This window comes from Columba livia, chromosome 2 (assembly GCF_036013475.1).
Source record: "Columba livia isolate bColLiv1 breed racing homer chromosome 2, bColLiv1.pat.W.v2, whole genome shotgun sequence".
In the NCBI taxonomy this organism is placed as follows: Eukaryota; Metazoa; Chordata; class Aves; order Columbiformes; family Columbidae; genus Columba; species Columba livia.
Window position 1 is genome coordinate 44,609,261 of NC_088603.1, and position 15,705 is coordinate 44,624,965.

Genomic DNA, 15,705 nt, shown 5'->3' on the forward strand with positions numbered 1-15,705 from the left:
TTTATAACAATTTTTTTTCTTCAGTCATGTTTGGAAGGATTGGTGTTAGAGCTGTAAAACACTTTTTCCTTCTTTGCTTTATACAGAAGAGAAGTTTGCCCAGGCTGTGTGCTTCTTGCTTGTAGACTTGTACCTGCTAACTTACCAAGCTGAGAAAGCCTTGCATCTGCTTGCCGTTCTGGAAAAAATGATTTCACAGGGCAACAATAACAGCAAGAATGGAAAAAATGAGGTAAGCATAGAATTATACGGCTGCCACTAAGTCTTTACCAGCACTATGCTTTAACTCAATCCAAAATTACTCTTTTGAATTATAAAACTGTTAGATCGCTTGTAACTTCACACGGCGACTTATACATCTTGGTAACTGAGTTAATTTTGTACAGCAGCTGTTTATTCCCTCTCTTTCACCCTGTTCTGTTACTCCCATGGGGCTGAGAAGTATTTCTTAAATCAGAGACTTGCATTGGAAAGATGCTTATCTTCAGGGCTGAATATATGTAGTTTTCCTTGTTTGTCTTGGCTTATAACCATATGAGATCCTAAGTTTGAAAGGGAACTCAGTGTCAGAGAGGAATTGCACTTGCATACCATAGTATGGGGAATCAAGCATCTCTTGCATAGTATTTGAAAGTAGGAGGTGTACTTTCAAATGAAATCTTTTGCACGTGTCTTTTGGAAAAATCAGTAGAATGAGTAGTGGCTTGGAAGTGAAAAGGGTCACACTTTATTTAAAATGTTTTATCATTGAGTATATAGTAATTCTACTGAAGAAAATATTCAAGAGAGACTGTAGAATGTGCATATCCTCTTAAAATACCTCAACTGCAGAGCAACATAGCATAACACTAATGTTAATACAGGATTCTGCTGTTCATAGGCTGGTGTGGTTGTTCTTGGATTTGGATTGTTAAGCTCAAGTTACAGTATTTGGGATGTGTATCTTTTTTACTGTTAAATATTAATTTTCTTCGTGTGAGACTGATGAAAATAGTTTATGAAAGAACCTGTGAACTGAATTTAAGAAGTGACAGTAACACTTTAACACTTCCTTTTTTTTTTTTTTGTTTGACATTCAGTCAGGTAATAATACAAATAAAGATTCTTCGAATCAAAAAGCTGAAAGTGGAGCTCTGATAGAAGTTGCTAAATCTAAGATACATCAGGTAAGTGTCTGCATATGATTTATAACAACAATTTTAACCTCTGCAGTTTATAATATTTTTTTAAACTGCAGTTAGCTGCACTGACTTGATACCTGTTAGACCTCAAACACTCTAAATCAGCTGAGGTTTTACTTCACTGTAGTGTTCTGCAGAAAAATATCTGAAGAAACAAAATGTTTCTTTATCAACACATACTTTATGGTGTTTTCAGTTTAGTAGGTAAATGTCTGGAATTAAGATATTAATTAGTTTGTGATTATAAGTTCTAGTATCTGTGTTTGAATATAGAGTAGCTGTTGAGCATTGAACAATATGTGCATCTGCCTTCTGTAAATACGAAACCTATAAATTTTTTGTTGAAAGTCTGAATAGAATTTCTTTTTTAGGAAGTCTTTTTGGACAGCTTTTTACTATTTATTTTAAAGACGTATGTAAAATACTCTGTAATAAATGTCTAGATATAGTTTATCTTGCAAACCTGCACTATTGATTGTTTTTTGTTTAACAAATTTAATTTTTTAACAGTACAAGGTGAGAGCCTATATTCAGATGAAGTCACTAAAAGCATGCAAAAGGGAGATCAAGTCTGTTATGAATACAGCTGGGAATGTAAGTATTCTTAAGGTTCTAGTTTTTCTAATCTAGATCTGTTTTCAGTTTTAAAACTGAATTTGCCAACTTTCTTTGCAAAGAAGGGTCTTACTGAGGATGGATGTCTGAAATAATGCTTTATATAGTCAGTTAGGTTTGTAATCTCTTCTGCAAGTGTAACCAATATAGAATTTTCTTATTTGTACTGTTTTCAGTTGCTCAGAAAAATGCACTTTGTTGTTAATGATACCAAAATAACAATGAAATACTACAACAAACAGGTTCTGTTTGCTTTATAATTTAAGCAGCACAAAACAAGTTTTAGTTTACCGTAAATGTTACGAGTATTACAAGCTTCTGATGTCATTGGTGGTTTAAACCAGTTCATAAAATTATTGATTCTGGGATATGCAGTTTTGGTTTTGTGTGTTGTGTGTTGTTTTTTTTCTTCTTGTTGAAGTTTCTCAGAGGCTTACTTCTTGCTAGAAAGCAGTTTCTTTTTTTGTATAGGAGTTCTCAACTCAGAGTTACGTCCACCATCCCAGATAAATTCTGCATTAACTGAGGAGCAGGGAATGGGAGGAGAGCACTTCCTTTTTGTTGCCAGTCTCAACAGCTGCTAGTTTGACAGAAATCCCTCTGGACCATGCGGTCTCAGTTGGCAGACCAGGAAGATCACAGCCCAGGAGGAACTTGTTGAACTCCCCAGGGAGGGAAGCATGGGGAGGAGTGTGCTAGAAGACAGGTTGGAGAAAGATCCTCTTAAAAAGGAGATCCTCTATGTTTAGCCATGGCCATGACAGAGTTGTCTAGAATAATGCTGGGTTTTAGAGCAGTGACAAAGAGTGTGCGTAGTTTTGTAGTCTGGACGAGGTGAGTACTCATCATGTGTTCAACAAAGAAACGCTACTTCACGAGAGCATTAAGGCCTAAGTCCATGTATTTTTAAAATGGCAGCAGGGGCAAGGTGTTTGTGGAGTGATTTAGCACTAGCAGCAGAAATCGTGAAACAAGAGATGATTAACTATTGTTTTCTCCTTCACAGTCAGCTCCTTCTCTCTTTCTTAAAAGTAATTTTGAATATTTGAGGGGCAATTATCGTAAAGCAGTCAAACTTCTAAACAGTGCAAACATTGCTGAACATCCAGGCTTCATGAAAACAGGTAAAATTGAAAACCTTCATCCTGCAAGTATGTAAATGTATAGAATAATAGGACTACTCATTGATATTGATTTTAAGCATATTAATGATTACTTAAGTAGGTCCTGAATATCATGGATTTGTATGCTGGATATGTTTTCATCTTACTTGTTGTGCTCCTTCATGTGACACTCTGCTAGACAATGCAGTGGTTGTCTAAGAAAATGGATTTGTGAAGATGTAAGTGTAATGTTTGTAAGGTTTATATTTGGTACTCTAAATCAAGACATGAAACAAAGCAAAGTGCTAGATCTAGAAATGAGATTTCAGGTTGTACTTGGGGAGGAAACAATAGCAGTTATAATTAATATTGGGGGGAAACAAATGTTTCATGAAGTGTAAAGGTTTGACTTACTGTATGCCGTCTTAAGTTTTGTATTTAGAAATGGTCGATGTGTACAGATGCACGGAGATATAATAGCACATAAATATGTATACTTTTAGATACATATTTTTAGTACATAAATAACTTTTGTGTGCTGTGTGTGTGTATATATATTCACTGTATATGTTATTAGTTAAATATATTTGAGATTTTTAGTTTACTGTTAAAACATCAATTGAAAAATCAAGAGAGAAAGTTCTGTCTTGTGACAATAGAGAGTTAGGATCTTAAAAAGTACTTGCACTGTAAAACTACTGAATTTCTTTACTGCTTTGTTCAGTGCTGGTTTTGTGATGGTAGTCTTAATTTATTGTGCTGTAAGATCTTTTATTTAGCAGGTATTGCGGCATAGATTGCAATTAGATGATAGAAGTCACAGATTTGGCTCTGAAAATCACAAGACTGAATAAAAGTTGTAGACTTCTGTATTTACAGATAAATTTCATAGAAAACGTTAAAAATATTTGCCATAATGCCTATTCTGGCGTATTTTGACACTTCTAGAATTTACTGTAACTTATCTTTTCAACAATTTTTATGTTTAAAACTCTTTCTATAACTTATTTTTCTGGAACGTTTTATTATCATATAACTCTTTTGCACTAGCTTTTTTGCACAGTAGAATGTTTACTTCATTGTCTTCCTAGGTCATGATTAAAATCATGTGTGGTTAATTTCTTAATGGTTCTTTTCTTTGTTGTTTGAATTTTTAGGGTGGTGTTTTGTTTTTTCCTTATCTAGTGGTAACCTTGTAAAGCTTCAGTTACCAGCAGATAAGCCAGCAATTTAATTTTGTCCTTTATTGTTTAGAAGGAGCTTCTTACAGTGTTACCTGAACACAATATATTTAGGAAGGAGAGTGTATTTCCTGCTTGTATAGTTAGTTGACAGATGTGTTTGTTTTATAAAACTTAGGCAGGTAATATAATATTAAATTTTTCTTTTTTACAAGAGCCATCTGTTACAAAACTTGAAGTGCTTGTATGTTAAATACTAGGAGAACCTCCAGGTGAACTTTCTTCAACTTGCAGTCTATCAAATTGGCTTTATACGTGGCTCTCCTAGCATCTGATGCATAAGATCTGGAAATCTGGATGCCTGTATATAGGTAATTTCAGGACAACTGTCCAAAAGAACCAGAATGGTTTACAGAAATGTAGGTTATGAAAATGCTTGTGAGGCAGGGATGTAACTGTATAATCCACGAACATCTTGCTGAAGAACACGTTTAATGCACTACGATAATGTGCTGACCCATGAAAGATCAGGGGGAGCATTTTATGGGCTCAGTGACATTTTTCACTTAATGAAAATGATCTTTTTGCTGTTCTCTCAGGTGAATGCTTAAGGTGTATGTTCTGGAACAATCTTGGCTGCATCCACTTTGCAATGGGGAAGCACAATTTAGGAATTTTTTACTTTAAAAAAGCCTTGCAAGAAAACGATAATGCGTGTGCACAGCTAGGAACGGGCAGCTCAGATCCAGGTAAGGCTTTTAAGAGATGAAAACAGATGGTAGAAGAGGGTGGGTGAACTAATAAAACAGAGGATAGAAGCTTTCAGTAATTTTCAGCAAAATTCTTGCTCTGTATCTTTGCAGAGGACAGGATAAGGAAGATAAGAATTTTGATTGTAACTGGATTTTAGAGTATAGTTGCTGTTGGCAAAAACAGATGATGATGAAATATGTTCTTTTTCTGCTGTTTTCTTTGATGTGCTGTGGGGCCGGGGCAATTACTTCTCTCTCATTTGTAGTCTTTGACCATCGGTCAGGGAGATATGACCAAATTTTCTGTGACCTATTGCGCATCCTTAAAGATGTTATTAATAGTCCTGCAGACAGTAGGCCGTATCATCAGGACTTGAAGTACATGTTTTTCTGTATCTCCCAAGTTTAAAAAAAAGTGGAGTGCAATACCATTCAATTGGCATTTGGAAGATAACGACTTTCTCAGACTTTCTTACTGAAGGATGCTCGGACTTGTATGAGAAATCTTCATCTATTGTTTAGTTTTATGGTTAGTTTTATTGATATACTTTTGTTGTAAGTATACAAAAGGCAAAAAAAAAAAAGAAACATTATAATAAATTTTCTTAAGGTTTTTTTCTTTTCCAAGTAAATGATTTCATTATGAAGTGTTATTTTTTTCATTTATTGTTTGCTTTAAAATCTAGTTATTATCACACATTTTATTGTTTTCCTATTCCTCCCCTGGCCCTGTACCTAAGTGCAGTCTTAGGTACCAATGTGAAGACAGAAAACTTTTAATGCTTTTTAACAGCAAAATTATTTTCTTTTGTAATTTCTATAAGCAACAAAGATGTGTATTCTCACAAATCTAGAATTCAATTATTATATAACATTTAGCTTGAACAACAAGGAGTAAAGTGGCTAGCATTTACTGTACTTCAACCTTTACTAAGAATACAATTAGTCTTTGGTATCAGCTTTCATGTGGTAGGAATTTATTTACAGAGGGAGACCAGTGAATTTCTGCAATGAAAGGTGGGTCTTCGTAGTTTTGGGGTTTTCATACAGCTTCCCTCCTCCTCCTAGAGTTTTGTCGTCTGCTCCCCTGAGCTGCACATCCAATGTGATGTAATTGTTTTCTGCAGGTAAAAAATTTTCGGGGAGACCCATGTGTACGCTACTGACTAACAAACGGTATGAGTTGCTCTACAATTGTGGAATTCAGCTCTTGCATATTGGGAGGCCCTTAGCTGCCTTTGAGTGCCTGATTGAGGCAGTCCAGGTTTATCACTCAAACCCTCGTCTTTGGCTGAGAATAGCAGAATGCTGCATTGCTGCCAATAAAGGGGTAAGTAGCTTTGCAGATTCATTATTTTTACTGTAGTTATGAAATACATGTGATCAGAGAAAGGAAGAAATAATACCTTGGATCGAACTCTGTGTTTTAAAGGCCTGATTTTGCAACACCTCTGTGGAAAATCCGGATTAATTGTTTTTGTGTATATGTGTGTTTGCATGTTTAATCTGAAGCTACAACAGGTGGAGGAAAAATGCCATAGAAACAATGTCTTGAGACGCAGTGTTTAGTTGACTTTTCTAAGTTCAGAAAAATTTGAGTCAGCTATTCCAAAAACTGATGTGAGATGAAACAAAAGCACTTCAGTGGCTGTTAGAGCTGCTCTTCTATAAAGTTACACCTGGGAATTTCAATGGTGCACATTATTTTGGTGTCTCTATTTCAGAAAATTTTAAGAAATATATTTGCAGATCTATAGCTTTATAGATGAGTTTTGCTTATATCCCCATTTCACAGCGCTGAAGTTTCAGGAGTGTTTGGTCAAAACTGCACTGACTTCCACTTCCATTATGTATGTGCTAGGTGTTGTCAGGTAGTTCTGAGTTTTATGAAGCATGGCAAGTGCAGGAGGAACAGCTTTCTAATTTTGCAATTTTCTGTGTCTATCCCACTGGTTACAAATCACACATAGGTAAAGGAGACACAGCTGATCATCTCTAGTGGAAAACTGGGTATGAGGGACTGGATTAGCAAAAAACAAGCTAGAATTTTCTTTAAAGGGCAGTGTTTAGCGGTCTGGAAGAGGAAAAAACAGACCCTTATGGGGCACTTGGTTTACTACAGACCAGCCAAAGCAGTGGCTCACACCAGGCTCTTTGAAGCAGAGTTTTCTTCTCCTACAGTTGTGATGTTGTGTCGTATACCAGGGAGCTTGTGTTCAGGTCACAAAACAAGCTTGCTGTTTCCTAAATTTGTAATCTTACAAGAAAAAAAAATAACTTTGGATGCTGTTAATATTAAAGGCAAAGGGGAAGTGTCTTTATAAGATAGATATGCAATGCGACAAGTGGGGCCCTAAAATCAATAGTGTGTTTAATTTGACCTTGTAACTCAATTTGCAATGGTATTGCATGTTATCTAAGTATGGGTTCATGTATACATGCTGTGAACACCATATAGAAAACTAATTTCACTGAAGCTAATTTTCATCTGCTTTAGTGTTTTAGATTATAAAATATAGATGAAAGATGATTCCCTTTCTCAAATATTCTTCAACATCTTTTCCAAAATATGTGCTTCATATCCAAACTCATTGTGTGTATTTTTGGTGACAGTAAATGCCATCAATGTTCTTCACAATAGGTTCCAATAATTTTTCTGAATAGTGATAGCTATTTAAAATACAGATTTAGAATAAGTTTCTCCTTATTGCTGTGATTTTTTTCATCACTAACTTTACTTACCAACAAAGGTAGTAAGATGGCTCATGGTAAAACAAACAAGCCCCGGTAAATATGCTGTAGAGAGAGTTCTTGGAACTGCCAGTTATGGTGCTTTAAGTTCATTTGACCCCCAGAATGTCTATATACTCAAAAATCTGTTAAACACAATTTAACTTCACGTATGTTATAGTTCAGCTTCATGCTCCCCGTGGAAGGATTTGAGAGCAGCTTTTTCAGAGAGTGCTTTGAAAGCTGTGTAAGCAGGGAGAAAAGATGGCAAGGATTACAGTGAATATTACTTGGCTGATCATATGATTTCTTTTAGATATCCTAGCAGTTCTTTTAATATTACTTGGTTCATTGTTCTGTTGCTTTCAAAACAGAGGAGAAACTAGGTCAGTAGGCTATCGGACAAGCTGTCAGCACTAATCTGCGGTTACACTGTGTGCAGTAAAATCCCTCTGCAACACAGAGACAATAGAAGGTGCCTAATCCTTCATGGTACCCAAGATTTAAAACTGTACCCATATAAACTATTCATTCTTACGTTTTAGCAGGGTTTAAAGTCCTCCAGCTTTCACTTATTTTGTCAGGCTTTCATTCATGAGCCTTGATATTTTAGTCTTTTTTGTTTTGTTTTCCTTTTCCTTTTAGACATCAGAACAAGAGACTAAAGGTCTTCCCAGCAAAAAAGGAATTGTGCAATCTATAGTAGGTCAAGGCTACCACCGTAAGATAGTCCTAGCATCCCAGTCAATACAGAATGTTGTTTATAAGTAAGTATGTTTTCCATCTGCTCTTTATTTTGTTATCATAGCTTTGTTAAGGATACGTATCTGCTTGTCAGGAGTTTTTTAAACTGTAATGGAATAACTGTTCCTTTTGGAATTATTAATGTAGCAAAGAGAGAGGCACGCAAAGTTTGATTAGCCCTACTTAAACATCATTTGGATGCCTCCTCTATGATGGCCAGCAGAGGGCTTAACTGTGTATTCATTGTAACCAAAAAGGCCATTAAAGCTTAAAATTTATTTCTCTGAAATTCCTATTTCCAGTTATCAAAATTTGTCGTATTTTTTCTCACTTAAACTATATATATATATATTTTATGTCTTCACTTTAGAAAAGTATGGGAAGAATCTAATTGCTCTGTAAAACTTCAGGAGGTGAAGTTAAGTAAAGCAAGATAACTCACTGAAATTATGTAGTTGAATCTGCCCACTCTATTTGGGCATTGTGGTGTACTTTCCATATGTAAAAATAGCAAGATACAGAAGTCTTGATAAATTAGATGTATATCTATTAAAACATTATTTAACTTTTTCTAGGGTAAAGTTTTTTTGCTTTCAGGTCTTTCTGGAGCTCTGCTTTCATTTTTTAAATTTAGTAGGTTTGCTACTCACTGCCTAACTTCTGTGTCTCTTTAAGTGACGGGCAGTCCTCAGCAATACCTGTAGCCAGTATGGAATTTGCAGCAATTTGCCTAAGAAATGCCTTGCTGCTACTGCCAGAAGATCAGCAGGAGTCAAAGCAGGAAAATGGATCCAAAACCAGTAATCAGCTGGGGGGAAATACAGAAAACAGTGAAAGCACTGAAACATGCAGGTAAACACGATTGCATGTAAACCTTTTTGACCAAAGTAACTCTGAGCTCACAGTCTGTGGCTGTTACCTATCCTGTTTGGGCAGCAGAAAATACAACGTGTTTGTAAATTCTCTTAGCGTTGTTGGGAGATCCAAGGAAGCTGGTTAATTGTTCATTGTTTTAATTGCTGCTATGCTAAATTTAAGAATGAAGTACTGAGTTGATTCCTACCATTTCTAACAACTTTAATAAATTAGACAGGGAAATTCTTTTATTTCACTGGCCATCTTATTTTCTGTGCTGCATATGTTATGTTTTCCCACACCCTCCCGCAGTGCATATTGATATTTCTCTAATTATAAGTGAAGTTTCACATTACAGTGATTTTGTGTGTGTGTGCATGTGCGCCATGCACTTGATTCAATACATAAATGTCTAACAGCTCAGTTGTAGACATTTCCCCATGATCAGATTTGATGTTCATCAGCCCTAGTATGTTTTGTTGTGTTTGTTTTAGACTAGAAAAGGGAAACTAGTTTTAGAAGGAGGAAAGCAGCATAAAGCTATTGCTTAATAAGTTGTATTTTACAAAAAAAAGAGTTTAAGAAAAAATATATTTTTTTTCTTAAAGCTTCAGAAAAAGTAACTTATAGACAATTTATGTCAAATGTTAAATAGCAGGAAGGTGTTTTAATTTTTTGTGTTGATCCCGATGTGTTCTGAGCTTCCTTTTGAAGAGTCAATTTGGCTGTAGCCTGCATGTTCATTAATGACCATTTTGAGAAGGGAAGAGTTACAATAACTAATCTGGAAATAGTGGCAATATTAAAATTTTAACTGCTGAGAGAGTGAGAAAGCACAGTGTCTTTGTCAGACCCAAGTACAGATACATTTTAAGATCCATTTGTCAGGATTTACTGCACATATGTTGTGTTGTGTAGGCACAAGGTACATCCCCATATATTCTGGTTGGGAGTCAGTGGCTGCAATATTTGAAACAGTATTTGAAGGCTGTTCTCTGTAACACTTTTTTCCAATGACAATCTTTTCTGTCAAGTGACCAAATAATTTATAAAAGTCTGGAGTTTTTGTATGGTGAGGTGGTGTTGTTGTTGGGGGGTTTTTGGTGGTTTTTTTTGTTTTGGTTTAAGGTTTTTTTTGTGGTTTTGTTTGTTTCTTTGTTATTTTTTTTTCTCCTTACTGAGGTTGAAGATTGTGAACCAACTTTCCCTAAGAAACTGTATGCAGCCTATTGAGATGAAGCTTCTCTGGTTTAAGTGAGACTTAAAATTTAAGCTTATGGGACCCACTAAGGTTGCCCTTACTCAGACAAGACCTCTTTTTGTTTTGTTTTGGAGAGGTTTTCATTTGCTTTTATAGGAGTGGGAAAAGGAAAACATGCTCTGTATGGGAGGATCCTCTACTACCTTCTGCTTTCAAAACCAGATGCTTCTTCAGCTTGAAAGAAAAAAGACTCCCTCATCTCTCCCAGTGGTCATTGCCAATTTCAAAATGTCCAGCAACAAAGCAGGCTGTTCTTGAATTTGTGTGTCATGTTCTGAAATCTCTAAGGATTTGTCCCTTCTGACATGGGACCTTCTGTGAGAGAGCAAGTAAAACATATAAGCCATTTGAAGAAAATCACACTAATTGAACAGGATAGTTTTGAAGCAAATCCCACTAATTGAGCAGGCTGACTCTGAGGCAGATTCTGCTCGTATTCACAAGAAAACAGTGAATACTTTCAGTGGTTAAGGGTATTTTTTTAATCTAATTTTTGTCAGAGGCATGAAATATATACACTATACCAGTATTGAGTACAGGTCTGGAGTAGTTGCTATCTGTTTTGAAGGTCTAAGTTGGAGTTATTGTACCTGTTTGCAATGAACAGATATGAAACACCATCAATTAAAAATTTCTTGTTAAGTGGACAGACTCAGTTTCAACTCCAGTTTTTTTTGTGGTTGTTTTTTTAATCTGTTTCTAAACTTTAGTGTCTCTCTCTGCCAGGGTACATCTGTCAGCCTTCAATTCTCATTCTAGAAGGAGTTTTTCTCAGCTTATTGGAGAGCAAAGTTGCATACTTTTTAAATAGAGCAAATGCCTGCTCCTCAAAAAAAGCCAAGCATAATTTTTTAAAAGTGGAATTTTATTTAAAAAAAGGCATTTTGAAACAATAACTTAAAAAGAAGGGGAGCTGGAAGTCTAAAGAAGCTGTAGCACTTTGTGGGTTAGTTCTAGAAGATGTGTGTAATTAGTTTTCAAGATGTCTAGGGAGAGAACTAGTTTACTGCTTTTGTTACAGGCTAAAAGAAGAGAGGCTACAAATGCAGCAAATTCGGTGTCTCTCCAGTTTAAAGTTCTCATTCTACATTAAACATCAAAAATAGCTTAAGGTTGTGAAGAATGGTGTGGGTTGTTTGGTCTGTCAGTCAAATCCTTCCCAGCAAATGTTCTCCTTCTTCCTTCTCTTAGTTTCCCTGTTTTTTAGGCTATAGAATTTTTGCTGTCCTTTTAAATGGGTTGAATAAATATCAATGCTTATTACACTGAGAATTTCTTAATTAATTATTTCCAGTCACTCTTAATAATTAATACTGTTCTTATTCTAGCAATAAGAGTCATGAAGGGGATAAATTCATTGCAGCTCCACCTTCTTCACCTTTGAAGAAACAAGAATTAGAAAATTTAAGGTAAGTTAAATAATATAAAATATTCGTCACTAAATGAGCCCCATCTTAAAACTGTGCTATGATTCTGGAGTCATTTCTAGCTTTTTTTTTCCCTAGGCACTTGCAAGATTGAATTGTAGCTGTTAATATAAGGATAATAAAATAAAATTCACGTGCTTTCTTTCTTCTGGGCTTTGAGTCCAAACAAATAGAAAGCATCCAGAATTTCAATTCAGAAGGTAGATCAGTCTGTTCGATCCCACTCTTAGAAGTTTGGTATCATATATTGGGCAAAACCAAAAAAATCAAGTCCTATAAATGGCAAAGCTAAAAACCTGAGAATGGCCGTTGTGATTGGTGGGAATTACTGTATGGTCCCTTTTCCCTTTAAGGCCTGGATAAGGCTAGTTTGGAATTCAGCCCCCACAACATTATATGCTTGTTGTATGGAAAGAAAAATGAAGAGGTAACAGCAGCTATGCTGCTTTCAAATGAGAATGGTGCTCCTTTCAGCAGGACTAAGTCCACAGTTTTCATAAAATAGAAAGAAAATAAACTGTCCGGGCATTTGACTTTCTCACCATGGAAGAAGATAGATAAAATTTGACTGTAGATATTTTTGTGTTCTCAAAGGTCCCTAAACTACTTGTTTAGCAGTCTGAGTGCTCTCCAAACAGAGCCTATGTGTCTAAATAAATATCATGTTATCTGGAACCTCTTTACTTTTCCCCAACAAGATTATCATTTGCTGGCAATGTTAATTATTTCAGGTGGCTGCCACCCCACTGAAGATCTCTCTCACTGTAAAGCTTCCACCTGTTTAGAAATAAGAAATATGATTTAAGCTTCCATTATGGACAAAGCATACAGTAATTTCCCACTTAAACTCTTGGGCAAACACTCAGTTCCAGCCTAACCCCAGGTAACCTGTGTTTTATAATGACCAGCTTAACCTTTACTTTGCTTCACTATGTGTAGCAAATCTACTTGGATTCACTTAAAAGCAATTTAGCAGGAATCTGTGAGGAGACGTTACTGAGACCTTGATCATTTATTCTGAAGTGGTACAAGGGTTTGCTACTTGAAATAGAAGGTACTGAACTGAAAACAGTGATGTGGGTTGGTTGTGGTGGTTTTTTAGTTTTGTCTTTTTTCTTTTTTTCCTCCTGGCTGTTGTGTGGTTGCCACATGTCAAAATTACATGGTGTCACATTATGTTGGTTTTTCTTAAAATACATAGTCTTTTCTTTCGCAGTCAGCTGTTATCTACTGATGACACCTGACAATGTGTCAGGAAAAACGCTGCTTCTGGTAAAGAGCATCATATAAAGAAAGGAAAAGCATTGCTTTATTTTTTTTGGAAATACTTGCTTTGGTGGTTAAATCCAGAGGACTAGACATTCATAGAGAGTAATTCTGCTAAACCTACTTCCAGTTTTTCTGCAGATAGCCATGAAAAGCAAAATACATTACATTCAAATGTTAATATATTCCACTTGCCTTGCTCACTAAGGATCTAAGTGAAAAGATTAAAATTCTTGTCTAGTCAGAGAAAAGTAAGAAAAAATACTGAATGTTGGCAAGTATTCTCCTCAGGAACCAGGTGTCTATTCAATTCAGTTTTTCCATGTTAAGTCACTGGATTGAAAAACCTCTATTGCTTCTAGGACGGAAATGGGGAGCTTAAATGCTTGCTTTTTTTTCATTATTTTTGGAGTTGCACATCCTAATAAGAGTTTAAAAAGACTGACTGACTTTGCCTCTCAATAGTTCTTAAATATTAAAAATACCATGTAGAAAAGGCTTGTCTTATGTATTGTTTGGTACCTGTGCACAAATTAGTTGAACAGACTATTCTCATAACAAGCAGTAATTCAATTGCAAGGTTTTAAAAGCAAAAAGCAGAAGTCTGAGGATGTGAAATGTTGCTGAGAATTTATGTATAGGAAGTAGAAACTCCAGATTTTTCTTCTGGGTTTCTTTTAAACAATTCTGCTCTTTGCTTTTTCTCATTCTCTGAGAAGCCTGTTCCCCTGCTCTGCTCTCAGCCTGTGGTTGTTTCACCACACCAGAAGAGCCCAACACCGTTACCATACACCAAGAGTAAAGGAGTTCTGGTAGATCACAGTGCCACTTCTGAAAAATTTTGTGGATGTTATTGTAGAAGTTGAGATGGACAGCACCAGACCTTGTTGTAGCCCTTTTCTCCCTAGATTGAGCAACTTCCTGTGAAAATGTTTATTTTCCTCTTCAAAGCGTCTACAGGGATAGTTTGATCAGCAGCTTTGTCCTGAATAGACATGAACTGCAAGCCCTTACTATAAGGCATGTGATCAACTTTATCTTTTTTTCTTTTGACACTTCCATTGGCCCTCTCCAGCCCATCGCTATGCTTGAATTATTTTATTTACTTACGTATTTTTGAAGCGTGCATATCCTAGTATTTCCAGGAGCATCATTGACATTGCTAATAATTTCACAGGTAATACTGTTGGGACGACCATTGCTCACCAATATACCTTGTCTGTTCTCCACACCTACCCAGTGTTGCCTTATTTGTCCACTTAAAGATTGCATTGGTCTGTTTGGCTCCGTCACGATGCCGCGAGCATGTTTAAAATGATTATCACCTGTAGCTGTTTCTTGTTCCTCACCGTCAGCCACTGCATAGTTCTCCCCAATTTCCCATTTGCTGGTGCTGCGTTCCCCATTGAGTAAGCACAATCTGCATTCTGTATTTCTTAATATTTTGGATTGCTTTGTCTGCACCGAAACGTGAAAAGTAGAGAGCTTATATCCATTGTTGTGTTCGGTTAGCTATTTTAAATTATTTTAGATCAGTTATTTTCTCTAAATGGTTTGGAAGTGCCATGTTTGGTGCCTTGATGGTAAGTTTTGAAAAACTGGATTTGCTCTGGCTCGCCCTTTGCCTGAGAAATAAGCCAAGTCAGATGTAGAGTTGGGGTTCTGTAAATGTATGGTCAGTGTGGGCTGACAAATCTCGTTGCCCAGACCTGCACAAGAGGCTGTTTGACATAATCTGGCAGTTAAAAAAAACATTTTTCTTTTTCCTAGTGCAAAGGCAGTTTTATTTAGGGCATGCAGGGGCTCAGTGATGCTGGAAGTCTGCTGTGCTCAAAGGCGACCTGGGGAGTTTTGTCAGAATCCTGACCGGGGTGAAAAACTAGTTTGTCTTTTCCCTTGTGGTGCAATTCTTCTGCTCCGATTAGCTGTCAGCTCTCCTGAGCATTTGGTTTAGCTGGTTAACAATGGACCCAAGTGCACAAGAACAGTACTGCAGGGAAGCAAACCTGAATGTTTTCCTTTTCTTTAGATGGCTGTTGCTGAAGAATCTCACCAGCTCTTACACAGCTTAAATAGCGAGTCCTTAGAGCAGAGGAGTAGGTGTCAATTTTGCTGGACTTACCTATTATGTGTTTGGAGTGCATCTTGTGTTTGAATTTGTACTTTCAGAAGTAAAAATAATGATGTAAAAGGGCAGTAGCAACAAACTCCACAGGCCTTGACTTGTGTCTAAGTGTATTTAGCTGGTGACGCTTCGCCTCTCTGCTGGTTTAAAAGCCGTGCTTCCTTAGGCAGAGATGAAAAGAGGCGAGTTAGAAGCAGGCTGTCATTACAGAGATTTTCTTCTTTTTTTCCCCATTCCCTCCCCCTCCGCAGTCGCAACCTTTCAGAAATATTTTAGGTTTGGGATTTGAGCTGGAGAAGCTTTCCTCTCCTTCTCTCAAGCTTTTGTATGTGCTCAGATTTGATGTGACATCTGGGCATGGGGGAGAGGAAGTGGGGGGTAGGGACAGAAACACTGGAGACGTTTCTTATCCTCCTTGCGCATAATTAAGGAGCATGCCTCCTGGGAAAGGGGAATAAAGGCACC

At 36.5% G+C, this 15,705-nt stretch overlaps 1 protein-coding gene across 2 annotated transcripts in view; it reads left to right on the forward strand.

Annotated features, from left to right (window-relative positions):
• The window catches only part of CNOT10 (CCR4-NOT transcription complex subunit 10), a 55,311-nt gene that overhangs the window by 32,952 nt on the left and 6,654 nt on the right, over nucleotides 1–15,705 (forward strand). For both annotated transcript variants that reach the window (XM_065051619.1, XM_065051618.1), the window contains 9 exons: nucleotides 87–232; nucleotides 1,080–1,166; nucleotides 1,692–1,775; nucleotides 2,803–2,920; nucleotides 4,680–4,829; nucleotides 5,960–6,162; nucleotides 8,208–8,329; nucleotides 8,982–9,158; nucleotides 11,751–11,831. In XM_065051619.1, coding sequence (XP_064907691.1) covers nucleotides 87–232; nucleotides 1,080–1,166; nucleotides 1,692–1,775; nucleotides 2,803–2,920; nucleotides 4,680–4,829; nucleotides 5,960–6,162; nucleotides 8,208–8,329; nucleotides 8,982–9,158; nucleotides 11,751–11,831 — 1,168 coding nt within the window. The remainder of the gene's footprint in view (nucleotides 1–86; nucleotides 233–1,079; nucleotides 1,167–1,691; nucleotides 1,776–2,802; nucleotides 2,921–4,679; nucleotides 4,830–5,959; nucleotides 6,163–8,207; nucleotides 8,330–8,981; nucleotides 9,159–11,750; nucleotides 11,832–15,705) is intronic.